Source organism: Falco punctatus, assembly GCF_963210335.1.
Source record: "Falco punctatus genome assembly, chromosome: 8".
NCBI classification, from domain to species: Eukaryota; Metazoa; Chordata; class Aves; order Falconiformes; family Falconidae; genus Falco; species Falco punctatus.
Genome location: NC_137588.1, coordinates 32,029,468 through 32,045,259, shown reverse-complemented (window position 1 = coordinate 32,045,259; position 15,792 = coordinate 32,029,468). Strand labels below are relative to the sequence as shown.

At 39.2% G+C, this 15,792-nt stretch overlaps 1 protein-coding gene and 1 long non-coding RNA gene across 18 annotated transcripts in view; one reads left to right on the top strand and one right to left on the bottom strand.

The window, feature by feature from the left end:
- KALRN (kalirin RhoGEF kinase) overlaps positions 1-15,792 on the bottom strand; it is a 546,232-nt gene that overhangs the window by 265,090 nt on the left and 265,350 nt on the right. For all 17 annotated transcript variants that reach the window (XR_013930070.1, XR_013930071.1, XR_013930072.1 and 14 more), the window contains exons 8-9: positions 10,671-10,802; positions 4,369-4,599 (exon numbers count right to left, since the gene is read on the bottom strand). Coding sequence is in view for 10 of the 17 variants with exons in the window: in XM_080399718.1 (XP_080255844.1) it covers positions 4,369-4,599; positions 10,671-10,802 (363 nt within the window). In the remaining 7 variants the exon portion in view is untranslated. The remainder of the gene's footprint in view (positions 1-4,368; positions 4,600-10,670; positions 10,803-15,792) is intronic.
- LOC308068714 overlaps positions 1-15,792 on the top strand; it is a 292,607-nt gene that overhangs the window by 38,985 nt on the left and 237,830 nt on the right. The gene's annotated exons all lie outside the window — the stretch shown is intronic.

Below are 15,792 nucleotides of genomic sequence, written 5' to 3'. Positions count from 1 at the left end.
TGGAAAGAAAGGCTGCCTGTATCAGGCTAAGCGTTGGTATGTATGTATGGAAATGATGGAAAGACTGAGAATTTCCATGAGAAGGAATGAAGCCTGAAGAATAAGAGTACCAGTTTGACTGTTCTGCCACAAAAGAGCTTTAAAATACCAAGTTCAAGGCTTGCACAGACCATTTCAATAATGCATCTGATGGATCTCTGTTTTCATTTTATTTTAATAGGTATGCTTCAGGCTTTACAGCTTCACTTCAATGAGTTTATGAAGTGACAGAATTCAGACAAAATTCTTGCCCATATGAAACAAAGGGTATGGAGGAGGCAATGGGGTTAAGATGAGCACTTTAAATTTACTTCAGCTATTTCTAAGGCTGCTTGGTAACATCTGCTCATGGTACAGTCCTTATGCTACCCTTGCTGTTTTAGAGTGTTGCTGTTCACAGGGGCAAAGGGAACATATTAAAATGGAGAGATGCACGCAGAGTCAGACAGGGTAAATCAGGATGTAACAGTGGAAAGCAGTAGAAACTGGAGACAACATAAGAACAACCTCAAATCTCAGCAGAAATGGAAATGGTATTAATTTGCTGGAGAACAGTCTGCAGAAGGGGAAGACCCAGAGCAGAGATCAGCAAAAAGGAAAAGCTACCAAAAATGGGCTGAAGCATCTGCAGCAATTACAGAATATTAGTATGAATGTCAATGGGATTTTTTTCCTCCCTTGCAGGACAGAATCTCAGCACCTCCTCCCACAGCTGTGTTCTAAAAGGATCAAACAGCACAGCTCTTCCCTATCTAAAATGATAGGGAACTTCTAAAAAACCTGAAGCAATGAAGTATTTTACATGCTCTGCAACCCAACATTTTTTATAATGATCCTAAATACTCTCGGTGGTAAAAGAGTTCCTTGTCAGTTCCTGCCTGTGTAGAGCCTCAGAACAGCTCACAAATTGTCTTAACTGCCATCCCTTTTGTGTGAATAGTACTCCATTTCCTGTGAAGGCTGCAAATGCATTTTCATGCCAATTATTTTCTTTCCTTCTTTAAAATGCTATATATTTGTAACTCATTGCCCTTAACACACCATTATTTACCTTGGTTCACATGTGCAAATCGATGTAATTGTATTAATACGTAGATGTAATAGCAAATAATCTTGTAAAATGTCTGATGGTCTGAGGTAGTGACTACTTCTAATGATATTTTATAACTTAACATTTCTTACATTAATATTGTAACTTGGCAAGCCAGAGTGTTAATTTTTTTTTTCCTACAGTACAACCTCTATTTTGGTTATGACACGACTATAAGGATGTCTGACTTTCTATCTCAGAATAAAAATTACTTTACTTCTTTAAATCCATTATTTTCAGTGCTTTCAGGGTTTGTGAAGTTCAAACTGAAACCCAGCTAGAATCAAAAGGATTTCTGTGACAGTGTGAAACTATCTGAGAACATAGCCCTGACCTGACAGTAATGTATACAGCATGTAGTCTAGCCTTGCAAATGGTGCAGAATACACCAGGAATGCGATGAACAAGCCCTGTTTTAACACAGCTTACCCTTAAATCCCGTCCAAAAGGCAGACACTTGGCCTGCATAAAGCCTTCATCCAGCTAACCAGTTTTGCAAAGACCTCTCTATGAAAGCTTGATACTGTGTGCCTAAATACTTGATCCCTCTGGCAAGATTAACTAAAGCAGTTAGGTTAGGAATTATTGATCTCTCAGGATTCATAAGAGGCTCTTCATGGAGATGTGTCTTTACCAAAAGCTGTTAATGCCATTAATGGCAGACTGAGAGGATGCAAAATAATCCTGGAGTCTGTATTAAGAACGTGCAACACAACAAAACCTGTCCTGATTCACTTCTGCTTTTACGAAAAAATTGATACAGACAGCTGACATGAAGAGAAAGGTACAGATGAACATGTGAGGGAGTGTAAGTTCTGACATGGAGATCATCTTTCACCAGAATTTTTACTGCACTGTCCAACAGCTGGAAGAGGTGAGCCACAGGACGTCCTGAAAGGGAAAACTGCATCTGTGAGAGGATGCTTAATTTTGAGCTGGGTGGAAAGGGAAGAGAAATACCTTCCTTAGAGAAACTACACTGTATCATTACTTTTCTAGAAGACAGTGAAGTTTAGTAAACTTGGGGCTCTCCTGTCAGGAGTTGTTCTCCTGCATCTTTTTTTTTTAGACTTGAACCATGAAGAACTCAGTTAAAGGTTACTACATTTTGACAAGGCAACAAATTATTATAGGTAAATGTTACTTATGATTAGTGACAACATACAGGTAGACAGCTTCACCTGCCAACTGATGGACATTTAACAAAATAAGCATGATAGAAATTACATGACAGATATACAGGAGGTGATTATTAAAAAAAAAACACCAACCCATCAACATACTCAGATATCCTCCACCTCCTCATGGAATCTACACTTCATATTTCTGTTTAGCTGATAATTTCAATTATGAGTTACAAAGCATTTATCTTGAATAGTACAGATGTTTATTGAAGAGAATGATTCATCTCTTCCTTTCTACTTTCTAAGTAGGACAAAGAGATGCCTCCAGTAAGTGTATGCTGGGATAGAAACATGTCTGTCATTAAGTTGTTGCTTCCCAGATAATAATTACCCATTAAGAGAAAAATTTGGAAAGAGTGCTGCCAACAAACAGAACTCACGAAGAGTAATGTTCTCTAAAGTGATTGTACTCCAGTGACTCTTACTGCTTGCTTCTTTTCACCAAAAGTCACAGTATGTACAAAAGACCTGTTCCTTTTGAAAACCAGTGACACAGCCTCGTTGCCTTGTATATGTGGGAAGTGAAAGTCTGAATGGTTTTCATGAATGAACCTCATAAGCACTTCCACTGATTTCAGAAGATGTAAGAGAGAAAGTTTGGGGCTGGAAGAATTGAACAAAAATGTAAATCACCCTATAGGACGAAGAACACCTAAGATAATATGAATTCTCATTGACATATTTGACATATACCACAATTGGAAGAAGCATAATACCATCAGAATTTACAACCCTTGATTTTTGAGATTTTAACTCAAAAATCATATTAACTTTATATAGTTTGCAGAGAGTGTTCTAACTGAATTCGAAGTACATGTGCTATTTAATATATAGCTTATGAATTTCATTACCATGCAGTATGTTTACTGACACACAAAGAAAGTGAAGTTGCTTATATTAAGCATCTGTTACATTCAGATCCAGTATATGACATGAATATCTGTGTAGCTTTATAGGAAAAAGCAGGTAGAAATTCTGACAATTTTTTCAAGACTGCCAAAAAAATTGTCATATGTATTTGCAAAGTATATCTACAACTGTAGTTCTGCCTGTGCTGGTGCACTTCAACTATGGCACTAACAGGACCACAAATCTGCATGTTGAATCAAAGCTGCCCATCTCCTGCCCTTGCTGGCTCATGTCTATTTTGCATGTGACAGCTTTGTTGCTCTGTCTCCACCTCATTTTTCACTTGGAGGAAGGCAATGGCATAAAGAACCCCAGGGACATTAGAATGCTCCATAAACATGATTAGAGCATTCAGCCTCTTCATTTAAAACAAGTACCATATTGCTACCAACATCTGCTTCAGGCTGTAATGGGGCCCTTAAACAAACCACAGCATCCTAAACGAGCAGAGCCCTGTAACATCTGTTGATGTGTTTGCATATTTGGCAGCTACAAACATGGCAACTCATACTTACTGTCAGTTATGCTGTTGTGCTGGTATTCAAATGAATTCCTCTGGGAGAGAAAAGTTATTCACCTGGAGGCTAAGTTCTCAGAGGTGAGCCTGTACTGTATAAACTATATTTTCGTGAGGGGGGCTCTGCACATTGGGGTGTGCAATTCCTTTGAGCCAGCTAACTCATAACACAGGTACGTGGACTCCGTAAGTAGTAATAACGCAAAGGTCATCTCACACCATGGCTAAAGGTCTGTATCTGTATTGCTTTAACATATGAAGGTGAAATACATAACGGTTCAATTGTTTCTTACAGTTGAAATTTTTTTTTCTATTAAACATCACTTTCACAAGAACAGTAGATCTATATATCTACAGCTAAACTGCTCACTTGTGAAAAATCAGCCACTGAAAATAGTGCCACATTCTTGTGGGGAATGGACTCATCAGTAATCAGTGGACTGATTGATGATTTCCAACATGAAACCAAGAGATTCTTGAAGATGCATTATGATATTAGCATATTTCTAGCATAGATAGAGCTACGTGTGAAATCTTGATCATGGCAATATAGTCTAGATGAGTCACCAAACCATCTTTATATCTAAAAAGCAAGGGCCACTCTTTATCTCCTTTAGTAATGATATTACCTGTTGAACATCCTGCTGGAAAACACATAGCTGCAGCCTTTGATGTAGCCGGACCTTTCTGTGTTGCCAGATGCTCTCTAGGCGCCTCTGGTGATGCAGGACTTCATGTACCACGTCCAACACCTGGTGAACAGCCTTGGAGTAGTTTGCAGTAGCAGTGAGAGATTCAGAATTCCCAGGGCTCAAGGGACGCTGTAGGACATCCAGCAAAGCTTTTCCATCCTGGCTCACCTGAGTGAAGAAATAGGTCTCCTTCACTGCACTGATACTTAAACATCCAATAGCTGGCAGAGAACGGGCTAGCCGATTCTTTTTCCCCTGTTTTCCTTATTTTAGTAAAAAAGGAAGAAATACCTCCTAACATCTCTTTCTGACTTGTACTTACACATTCAGCAGTTGCCTTTGCTTCCTTGTGAGCCTGTTGTGTCACTCAGCAGGAGCACTGCTGGAACTGTGTACATAGAGACAGAGATCCCAAGACTATATTACGCTGTGACACTTGGGCACTGAAAATTCTTGACATATACTAGTTGATGACAGGTGGCATTTGCAATAGCAGGCCTATTTTTGTGAGGAGGTGGCATTTTAAGAAAACCACAGATGGCAGTCATTCATATTCCGTATGATAAGGAAGCGTCCTTTCTTCATAGGATTACCAAGTATGTATATACATTGAGAAGTGTGACATTCTGATTCTGTATTTCATTCAGTGGCAATGAAAAATAAATTAGTTTACAACAGTGATTCTTTTCCTCCCCAGGAACAGCTCAGAGGGATCTACAGTCTCCATTTTCAGTGGGCTACAAAGTTCGCTGGCAAATGCAAAGCCCTCTGCACATGTATAAACTTTTTTGAGCACACTAAAACACATTTGCAGATGAAAAGGCATGTGGGCATTAAAAAAAAACCCAGAATGCCATATTTTTTAATGCCAGATTTTTCCCTAGAACATTCTTGAAGCATTTTCATATTGCAGAGGCAAAATGAAAAATGGAACCATAAAACCCAAACTGTTATTAAAAAGTATGTGCATGCACTGGTTCTCTAATAATGACTTTTTGAAATACTTTTCAGTTGCAAATTGCAAAGTTAAAATATTTTGTTCAACAGAAATGGTAAATGAGGACACTATCAGAATCCCTCTCCTCTTCCCAGCCCACTTTTCTCTTTTTCCTCTGAAACAAACTGCAGTAGAGATGACAAGATTTTCTGAAAAGTGTTTTTAGTTCTGTGCAATCACAATCACCAATCTTGCCAGAGAATGGCTTGATAAATGTTTTTCATTCATCTTCAATTTTGAACATTATCAGTCAAAGTTAAAACATGTTTCATAGATTTCCAAGTTTCATTTATTTCTTTATTATAAGTTGCTTATTCATATGTAGCAAATATCCTTTAATACCCAAACCTGTGCCTTTTGACAAGCCATGCTACGTCCCAGTCTGCTGTAGCAGCATATATCTGGTGCAATTTTAGAGAAATCAAGACAGCCTTTGAGATTTATACTGGCAAAAGTGGGAGAAAAAATCTCATCATATTTATGACTATTAGTTGGGTTTAGGCAGATCCCTGGAGATTTTTTTAAATATTATGGGCAATTTTGAATTACATCATGAAATAACTGGAGAGTCCATAGGGAGTGGCTTTCCATACTCAAATTCCGTTGCTTCTGAAGACCAGCTGGAACAATTTGCACATGCTGGAGCCTTCTGAGATCACAGAGGGAACAATTGTACTCGCCAACAGCAGTGGATAGTGGCAGTATGAAGGAGGATTTTAGGAGGAAACATTGAGGGACAAGTGTTACCTTGGCAACATTATGGAGGTGGCAGTAGCAACTAGGCAGAAAGAAACAGTTTCTAGACAGGGAAGAAGACAAGACATACTACGTCCTGTTTTATCTGTGGGAAGATAATCAGCAACAATTAAATCACAGGGAACAAGAAACCAAGGCTATGCACACACTTGGGAGCAGCTTATTGTACCAGAAACTCTTTGCATTGGCTAACTTCAGTGTGTGAATTCACTATGTGCCTGTTACTGGCCTGTGGGCTTACAGTCAGTCTGAATCTGTCCCTGGGTGGTGTTACAATTCTTTTGGTACAGTCCCTGCTGATTTACACTGATAAAAATCACAGCGAAGTCAGAAATAACAATAAAGGTTCAAAAGTCTACCAGTAAGAGATATGTGATTGCACAAACAATTAGTTGACATGCTTTACTCAGGACAACTTTCCTGGAGACTTTGTGCTGTAATACAGACCTATTGATACCTATACCATCTCCCAAGGGCAAGCCCCACAGATCATTTCTTTGCCTCCCAGAGGTATAATTTTGCAATTCTTCCATTTTGAGGCATCAGATCCTTGGGTAAAATATTCTGTATACTAATTATGACTGATCAAAACACTGGACTAAATTCAGTCATCTTACAAAAAAGTGCTCTTCCAGAGCTGACTAGTGGGTGAATACAGCCAACAAGGTCTTTACAATAAAAAGTCTCAGTGGTAGAAGCAATGCAGAACAAAAAGGCTGTTTCAAAGGCAACAGCTTATGTGACGCTGCTTCATTCGAAGCTGAGACAGGGCAATGTTCTCCCAGATTTGTGTAAGGGAAAGAGTGAGTATACCTCTGCATCCCCTCTTACTCATTTTTCTTCTATAGGATTTAGGCTTTTATCTATTGCATGATAATTTGTTCCTGTTCTATGACTTAAAAAGTTTCTTTTCTGAAAGTGTTATTGTTGTGAATATTACTGCATTCCCAATCAACGAGCACAGAAGGTTTGTGCTGTCAGAGTTCACCAATGAACAGATTTCAGAAAGGAAGTGCTTCACAAATGGAGAAGCTACCTACTGTGCTCTTTCAGCCATTTCCATGTTCTCCTTATAATTGCAAAAATAAATCTCCCAATCTCTTTCCACGTGAATTGTGATTTTTTTGAAATTTTCAAGGACTGTGCAAGGAGACAATCATCAACAATCCATCTTAGTTGCATCACTTGTCTTACATCTCACTCACAATGTGTATTTAAGAAGTATTGCAAAAGTCTTAAACTGAATGGACCTGCGCCCAGCGTGACTTGCAGCGTAAGTGTCAGTGCTGCATTTGTCAAAGCAAATTTGACCATTTCTCACTTATTTTGAAAAGTAAAGAATTGCTGCTAGACTCTCTGGGAAGGTTTAACTCACCATCTGACACAACACACATATACACTCTTGTCATATGGTGACATTTCTGCATTTTGGTTTTGTGGTAGGACGACCAGGATGGGCAGTATGGAAATGCTTCTGTAAGAAGTTATGTAAACTTTGGTGAACCAAAAAAATAAGTTTTTGTTGCACTAGTGGAATAATCTCCATGGATGCTGTATATATAGCTAGGGAATAAGTTAAAATTTGTAGATATCCTATATAGTGTGCCAGAAAGACCTCCAGAGCCTTGCAAGTGACCAGACTAATGGTGACATCTGTAAAACAGCTACAATTTGCAATAGGAAAAAATTTAGTCTTTAGAGCAAATATTTCATGTCTCTAGCATCAGACAGTCCTACCACCAAGCAGGCTCAAGACTGACTGGAGAAAACCTTTCTTTCTCTATCCCTCTCCTTCCTTATCTTATCTATCAGTACAGTCCTCAGTAGGGCTGTCCCGTTTGTCTCCTGCTGCTCATCCACTAGAAACACTGATGAAGCAACATAAACCCACCCTGGCTACAGATATCTAGAGGAATTCTTTTTGCAAGAGGGGAATCTGCCAAAGGCATACATCTCAAGCGTATCTTCTCTCTCCAGCACCGCTCTACCCAAAGTAAAAGCAAGAGCACCACTTGATTCTCAGAAGACAGAAAACCTGCTCTGCCAGCAGCTTGGCTTATCACAGGAGAGGATTGCTTAGCTGTGGGCTGCAGATCAGGCCCATGATCTCTGCCTCTGTTATTTCTGAACTTCACTCAAGTGCAGTAAAGGACAGAAGGCAAAGAATTATGGCTACAACCATGGCAAGATAGGAAAAAAAGAGTCTCCCTAAGATTCTTTGGGCTTCTTTTCTTAGGTTCCTGCAGTGAATCTAAACTGCTTTGTTATACTCCTTAACAAAACATAATAGGCCCGTGTATCCTATTAAATGTTAATTAATATCCTCTTAAATATCCACATAAAATGGATATTCCAAGGAATGTTCATTCTATTCCAAATCTCTTAGAATTATAGAAATAGAAAGAGATTTTCAATGACTCTGCAGGAAAAGAAATGAAAGAAAAAGGTACAATTTTCATTCTGCCATAGACAGCTCGGAGGGAAGAAACATTTTCTATGGGCAAGGAGCATTATCTAGATTGGAGAAATATGCATGTGGCTAGGAGACAGGACTCCCAAGGCTTTTCAGCTCACCATGTGGCTATGGGAAAAGAGATGAACATTTCTGGAATAACAGACTGTAACCTTTCTGATAATTCTATGTACTGTATAAAAATGTACCTATTAGTAAAATAACATAGACATGTTTTAAACACCTGTGTTTGTGTCAGGTACAGCTTTGTGCAGAAGTATGAGCAAAAGCAATATGGATGTTAAACGTTGCTTTTAGTTATGAGTTTTAAATGGATTTTAATTTCACAAAAACTAAGATTGGGGCTGATAATGATAAACAGAAAATGGCATTTTGTTTATTTTTATTTAATACCAGTTTGACTTAATTTTTAGAAATAATTTTTAAATGCAATCTAAAAAATTAGTTTCACCTGACTAGACACATAAAACATTCACAGTTGCAGCTAGAGGTCAACAGGACTGTTCTGTTTGCTCACACAACTGGCTGTTCCTGAGAAGCCTGGATATTGAATAAGGAATTGCTCTTTGTGAATGCAACGCAGACTTGCTCATTCTAATTGACTAACTCCCATATTTTTGCAGGTGTTTGGAACATAAGAGAGTTCTATCTAACATTCCTTACATTCATCATCAAGGTATCTGCACAACTTCAACAGTGTATGCATGAGTGCCTACCACCAACCCTAGATTACCAAATCCTTTTATCTTCTATTTTATAATGTAGGTAATTTCAAGAACATGGTGACCAGAGCAACAGCTGAACATGGAGGAGAGTTGTTCTGTTCTGCAGTCTTCACTTGGTAACTTACTAACTCTAGTAAGCACTACCAGAGTCCTGTGGTCCAGCTTGGAAAACCCTGCACGGAGCAACATCTCTTGATACTCGGAAAGACAGTCAAGCACAGCAAAATACAGGGAAATGAAAAATACAACTAAAATCAAGCATTCAGGTGGTCTTTGGATTACTTTCCCACAACTTGTGTCCTGGAGACGTAAATAACAAAACAGAACAGATAACGTATATGGATGACTTCCCAGTTCCAGGGTAGTTTGTAGGTTGACCCATGCCTGGGGTGAACATCTAGACTAGCCTCATTCCTAAAGGGATTCTTCCCAGATGCCAGGGAAGTCCTGCAGCCCTTTTGCAAAATAAAATGGACTAAACAGACCCTAGCCTACATGGTCAGACACAGTGAATGTTGGCTGTTTGTCAGTAGCTTTTATTTCATGCTGCAGCCTGGATGGGAGAAAAAGCAACTGAAAAATTTTACTTTCCAGAGAACATGTTTTAGTCTTAGCATCCTCGACACCCTCTTTTAAAGGAAAAAAACACATATCCTACTTAGGTCTGAGGTATTTGACAACAGTATATACAAATATATCTGACGCGGTACTTAAGGACATGTTTTAGTGGTGGAGTGGTGGACGTGGTACAGCTAGGTTAATGGTTGGACTCAATGATCTTAAGGCTCTTTTCCAGCCTAAATGATTCTAGATTCTGTGATTCTATTTAAAGCACACTCTTTTGCACCATTCATTGTAATAAAGACCTGACATATCCCTAACTTTGTATATTGAAGGAAGCCCTTGGTATCCTCTGTTCCCATTAGCACACCTGTGCTAGAGCCAGGACTCATTCACAGAAGGAAAGCAAATGGAGTAAAGCTACTGGTGTTTTAAAGAGGTTACCTGTTCAGCAAACAAAGTGAAGTGGCACTTCTTTGGGGTGCCAAAACTAGTTCTAGACATCCTTTCTGTATGGCATTTGTCCTTTGGATTTGTTCTGTTGTGCCCCTTTACAAGCAGATTGCTGGGAGTCACCTCCTATAGCCTGGGATTACATCTGACTCCTCTGAAAAAGTTGCAGAAATGGAAAGCAGAACCTATCTAATTTAGAAGTTATCCTCAAAATGCAGCCAAATATCTGTTATCACTTAACAGATACTCACATTCTTCTCTGGGAAGAACATACCTCTGTGTAGGCCTGTGTTACTTGTTCATACAGGGTTTGGTGGTGATGGATGGCCAGTTCCAGGTCTTGCATTTCTGAGGGAAGGCCTCCTTCACTGCACATTTTGCACCAGGCATCCACACCTGAAAGGAACTGAAACAATTCCAGGAACAATGAGCAACAGTGACACAGAACATTTCATCAACATTAGAAAACTTTGTAGAGTGCCACATATGACTGCAGCACAGTCTGAGGAAAATGTACCAGTTATAACGGAGTCCTTTTGGGCACCCTGGACAGCACATTCCTGTCACCTCCTCAGTACTTGAAGAACAACTAGATCTAAAGGAATGTTTTCTGTTTCTTCCAGATTAAAAACAAATGCTTCTTTAACCAAGCTCAGAAAAATAAAATGAGTGTTTGCATACCATGTAGGGAAGCTACAATATTACATTCCAAAAGCAAGACTGCAGCATGTTTAGAAAAAAACATCAGTGTGAAGCACGAAAGGGCACAGTTACAGCTCCAGCTGTATTTGGCATTGTCTCAGCTATCAATCTTCCCTCAGTCACTTACCTGTCCTTAGACTACTAATTTGAGCAATAGAAAACTCTCATTAAAATCAATGCTGACATTCATTTCAAAGGCAGCCAGTTTGCATTCAAGCAGTTCCTAACCCAGGGCCAGCTCAGTGGGATTGCTAATAGGATACCAAGGCTTTAAACCCCTGGGTCACTCATTTGATTCTGGCCCAGGTCAGCAGTGATCAGATACCATTACCATCCAAGGGCTGCTAAGCAGCCAATGCAAAATGAGCTGCTGGTCTCATTCCAGTTCCTGGTGGGCAGATATCCACAAAAAGGGAGCAAAAAATCATTACTATTGCAATTGAAATGGTTTAGCACCTTGGTTGGAAGCCTTAACAGAGCGCCAGAAACTGAATGGCTTTGGGGAACAGAAGAATGGAAAAAAATATTTTCCACTTATAGGCCTCCAGAGTAGTGCTGATACACTTTGGCAGAACAAATTAGGAAAGCTCTCCCGGGTCCTGCCTGTTCTGTAAAAGAAAAGGGGAATTTAGTCTCTAAGGTTCCCATCCTCTTTTTCTTTTAAGCAGGGCTTATTTCAATGACACAGCTCAAATGTTCATATTTTGTCCATACTAACTACTTAATGTCACTTCATTACTCTTCATTAGTATTTCCTCTTTCTCCATCTTTTTGTTAAACCAGTCTGCCATACTTTGGGGCTATTTATAAAAAAGAACAGCTAATTATACAATAGATGCAGTGCCCTGTAGGGTGAATGTCACAAAACCACTGCAGGGATCACAGCTTTATCCACTCCTGAAGTGTTCACGTGTGGCTTGTTAGTAAAGCACACACAGCATGACAGGCTGTGAGACTCAAAGCAAAGAATTTCAATTCAACTGCAACTCTGTATCAGCATCCCTTTTTATTAGCAGTGTAAAGCTATTCCCTATGCTGCTGTGTAATCAAGGCTATAAAGTGTTTGCATTGTAAACACTTCAGCGTACAAAGATTCAGAGACAAAGATGAATTCCTAAACGTTCATGTCTACAAAGTACAAATCTACCAGTGAAAACTGCTTTCTAGAAGGCTGAAGACAACGATGGCAGGTTCTCTTGTGTTGGTATGACTCCTGATCTGTTGAATCTCTTTAGATGAAATCCCCAAACACCCCTGCATAAAGGTGAAGTCGTTGTATTTTGTGCCAAGGTAGTGGACCTCATGTAATTTCCTAAGCAGTTTTAAGAGCACAGAGAGCCAAGATCAATGCCTTTTGGGGCTGTTACATGAACCTTTTGGTTTGCACAGTAAACAAAAGACCTTTACACCTTATAGACCAGTGCTCCTGCTGCTGGAATCACACTGTTATGACTCTGATCAACAATGCTGAATTCCACCAATTTTAGTACAAGCTTTTATAGTCATGTTAGTCATAGATTGCCACATCCCCAGACGGTGATTTGCACAGTAGGTGGGAGAAGTCTCAAGAAGATCCTACACACATAACCACATTTCCACCTTGTTGTCTCACATCTATCTTTCTTTTCTGTATCTGTTGCATCAAGACAATGTCACATCCATTACATCAGTAACTTCATTTCTGCCACTAGCAGGAGCAGTTGACATCATCAGTTTTAAAATGTTATAAGAAATGCAGCCTGTCAGTGTCCTATTCTGATACCATGAAACAGTGCATAGTGGTCCACGCCGTGTGCGTAGATTCACAGGGGGAGAGCAAATGTTTTTACAGGATTTTTGCAAAGCGCTAATTCATACCATCAGACTATTGATTTGGGTATTTTCAAAAAAAGAAGCTATGTTAATTTATATTATTTGTCAGACTGTGGCATACAAAAAAAATTATTACATGTAAACACTTCATGCTAGAAACACACTCTTATCACAAAATCACTATTTGACCGAGTTTGATCCATTTAAAATTGTAAATTGCTAACTGTTAGGTTGGAACAGGAGCTGTTACTGTACATTGGATACTCAATACCATTTAAATTAATTGCTTAACTTTCTAGTTAGCCCGTACACTAGAATAGCTACTATAGGGAACATAAAAGCTGCTTAAATATGATTTGAAATGAAAGGCTCCAATAATTGTCCATGTTTTTCAAGATTTCAGAAAGGACTGAGAAAAATTTCTCCTAAAAAATAAAAAGGTCCCTAAGGTACCTTTGTGCCTCTGATTCTATGCAAAAGTAACTTTGAAGTAATGATATATACCTACTCCTGACTCACAACTTATTCACCTAAGTTGCAAATTCTGTATTAGGTCAGGTAATAATGTATCATCAGATGACTTCTACTGGCTTTCCCCACAGACTGCTCTGTTGTATCACATGGTTGCTCCAAAACAAAGCTCAGACATTTTGTAGTTCATATTTCTCCACATTTTTTGCACAGTCTTGCTTATTGCTTGCTAGGCCTCTGTGTGGAACCTGCAGGAAAACCAAGATGATTCTCCTAGTCCCCAGAAAAATTAAAATCAAACTCTAGTGTACTTTCACACTCTAGAATTGCTGTGTGAAAAGGTGGAAAGACAACCATGAAATCAGTTTCCTCAGTGACCAATAATATCTCTTGGTGCCCTGATTTTTTGTATGAGTCTAATTGTATATTTCCTGTTGTTATTTCTGGAATTTTCCTATCAATGCACATGTTATCTGGGCCTTACCCCTGCATCTTATAGATATCAACTGGATTTCCCTTTCCTCAAAATCTTCCTCCCTTTTTCCACTTCCTCTCTTTTTCATTTATTTTCCTCAAATAGGGGAGTTCAGGATGTGCTTAGGGAGATCAGGCAGAGATGAGAACAGTAGTCTTCCTGGTTGGGGAGTAAGGTAATATGAAACAAATGGTCAGGGGTCAGTTTTCAGAGAATCAGCATAAATGTCTAACATGTGCACCTAACACCTACTACCTTAAATAGCGATTCTGCTTGCGCACTTCTGAGGGTAGACTCTGATCCAGAATTAATTAGTTGAGATGTCTTGGCTGATCGAAGACATTAATTTGTTCATTCTGACAGGATCTGTAGGGTGAGCTGCTTATGAACACTTTAGCACACTTTCAGAGATCACGTCCAAGAAAGGGAGGACACCTGGAATGTCTGATTCCCCCATCTGGCAGTTACTGGGCTGAAATCTCATCTGGAGTAAATTAGCATGGTTCTCCTGAAATGACAGTGAGATAAGGCATGTTCTCCTATGTTCTCCTGCAACTTTAAATAGCCTCAGAAATACCTAAAGATGCAGAAACAGAATCTCTTTTGCACTAGAGTATTTCCATGTTAGCATGGGGCAGAGGGTCGGGGGGAAACTAGCCAAGAGATTTGTAGCAGGTAGAATTAAGGTACATTTGGGAAATACCTCCACTGAATATCCTGAGTTGCACCTTGACCTGGACATACTGGTTGTTTGGAGTTTAGTTTACTGGCTTTTGATCTAACATACATGCTGACGAAAGTCTGGCTGGAGGCTAAGTTGGCAAGATTTGTCTTTTTCTTTCTTTCCTTCCTTCCTTTTTTTCCTTTTCTTGATGATAGTTTAGTATGTACAAATTGTGTTAAAAAAATTTAAGGAAGACACAAGCATGCACATACACACACAAAAATCAAGAAGAAAAACAAACAAAGAAAAAAAAAAAAAGCAGCTTTGATCCAGGAGCTCATTCAAGTCCCATTCAACATTCCACATGTATCTGCAACAACAGCCAGAAAAGCAATGTTATTCTGAGACACGTGAGGACAGATGCGAGGTTCAATTCTCAGCAGGGTTGACTCAGCCTTTCATCCTTCCAAGCCAGATAAACTGTATTCTGTGCAGTTTTCTGTGTGGGGTCTTTAGGAAGAGACCTTGAAAAACAAGTTGCTTCCTGCTCAGCTTGCATGTTAGAGAGATTGTAGAGCTTTTCATAAATCTCTGTCCCAAGCCAACAACTTCCTTGCAGGCTGGGGTGTGCCAAAAGCTGAAAGATTATAGTCCTAATAGACTTGCTTCCTGTTGGCATTAGAGAGAACTTCAATCAATAGGAAGGAATGAACTGTAGCAGCTTATCACACTGGAGAAGGAAAGACAATCTGCATATCAGATTGGTATAAGGGAAGCAGAGGTACACTGTGGCAGAAACTGTAGGATCCGCAACAACATTACCTTTACTGACAGAACAAAGAGAGCGAAAAGAGATTTGATCTGCGACAGAAGATATAGTGGGTTTAGCTACATCTCTGCTTCAGAGATATAAGCCTTATTTATCGTAAAATAATGAACCCAAATTTGAGTTAAAAAACCCAACAAACACCACCTAGGCGATGCCAAATAATAAAGAGTCACAAATGTTTCATAGACAACAGGCTGAGTTAAGGGCCAGATCCCCAACACCTAATTCTTTATACCATACAGAGGTCAAATGACTAGGGTATTAGCCTTCAAGTCATTAGTTTATCTTACCAGAGTTACTAAAGCCAGAATGAAATTTTAGTCCTGGCTAATGGACACACTGACTCTCACATCTCTCTTTTTGCAGCAGTTTGAGTTTAGAGGTTTCATATCAGCACTTATCTTCCACTGAACTGTCTCTTATTGCATGTGAGGAGCAAATAC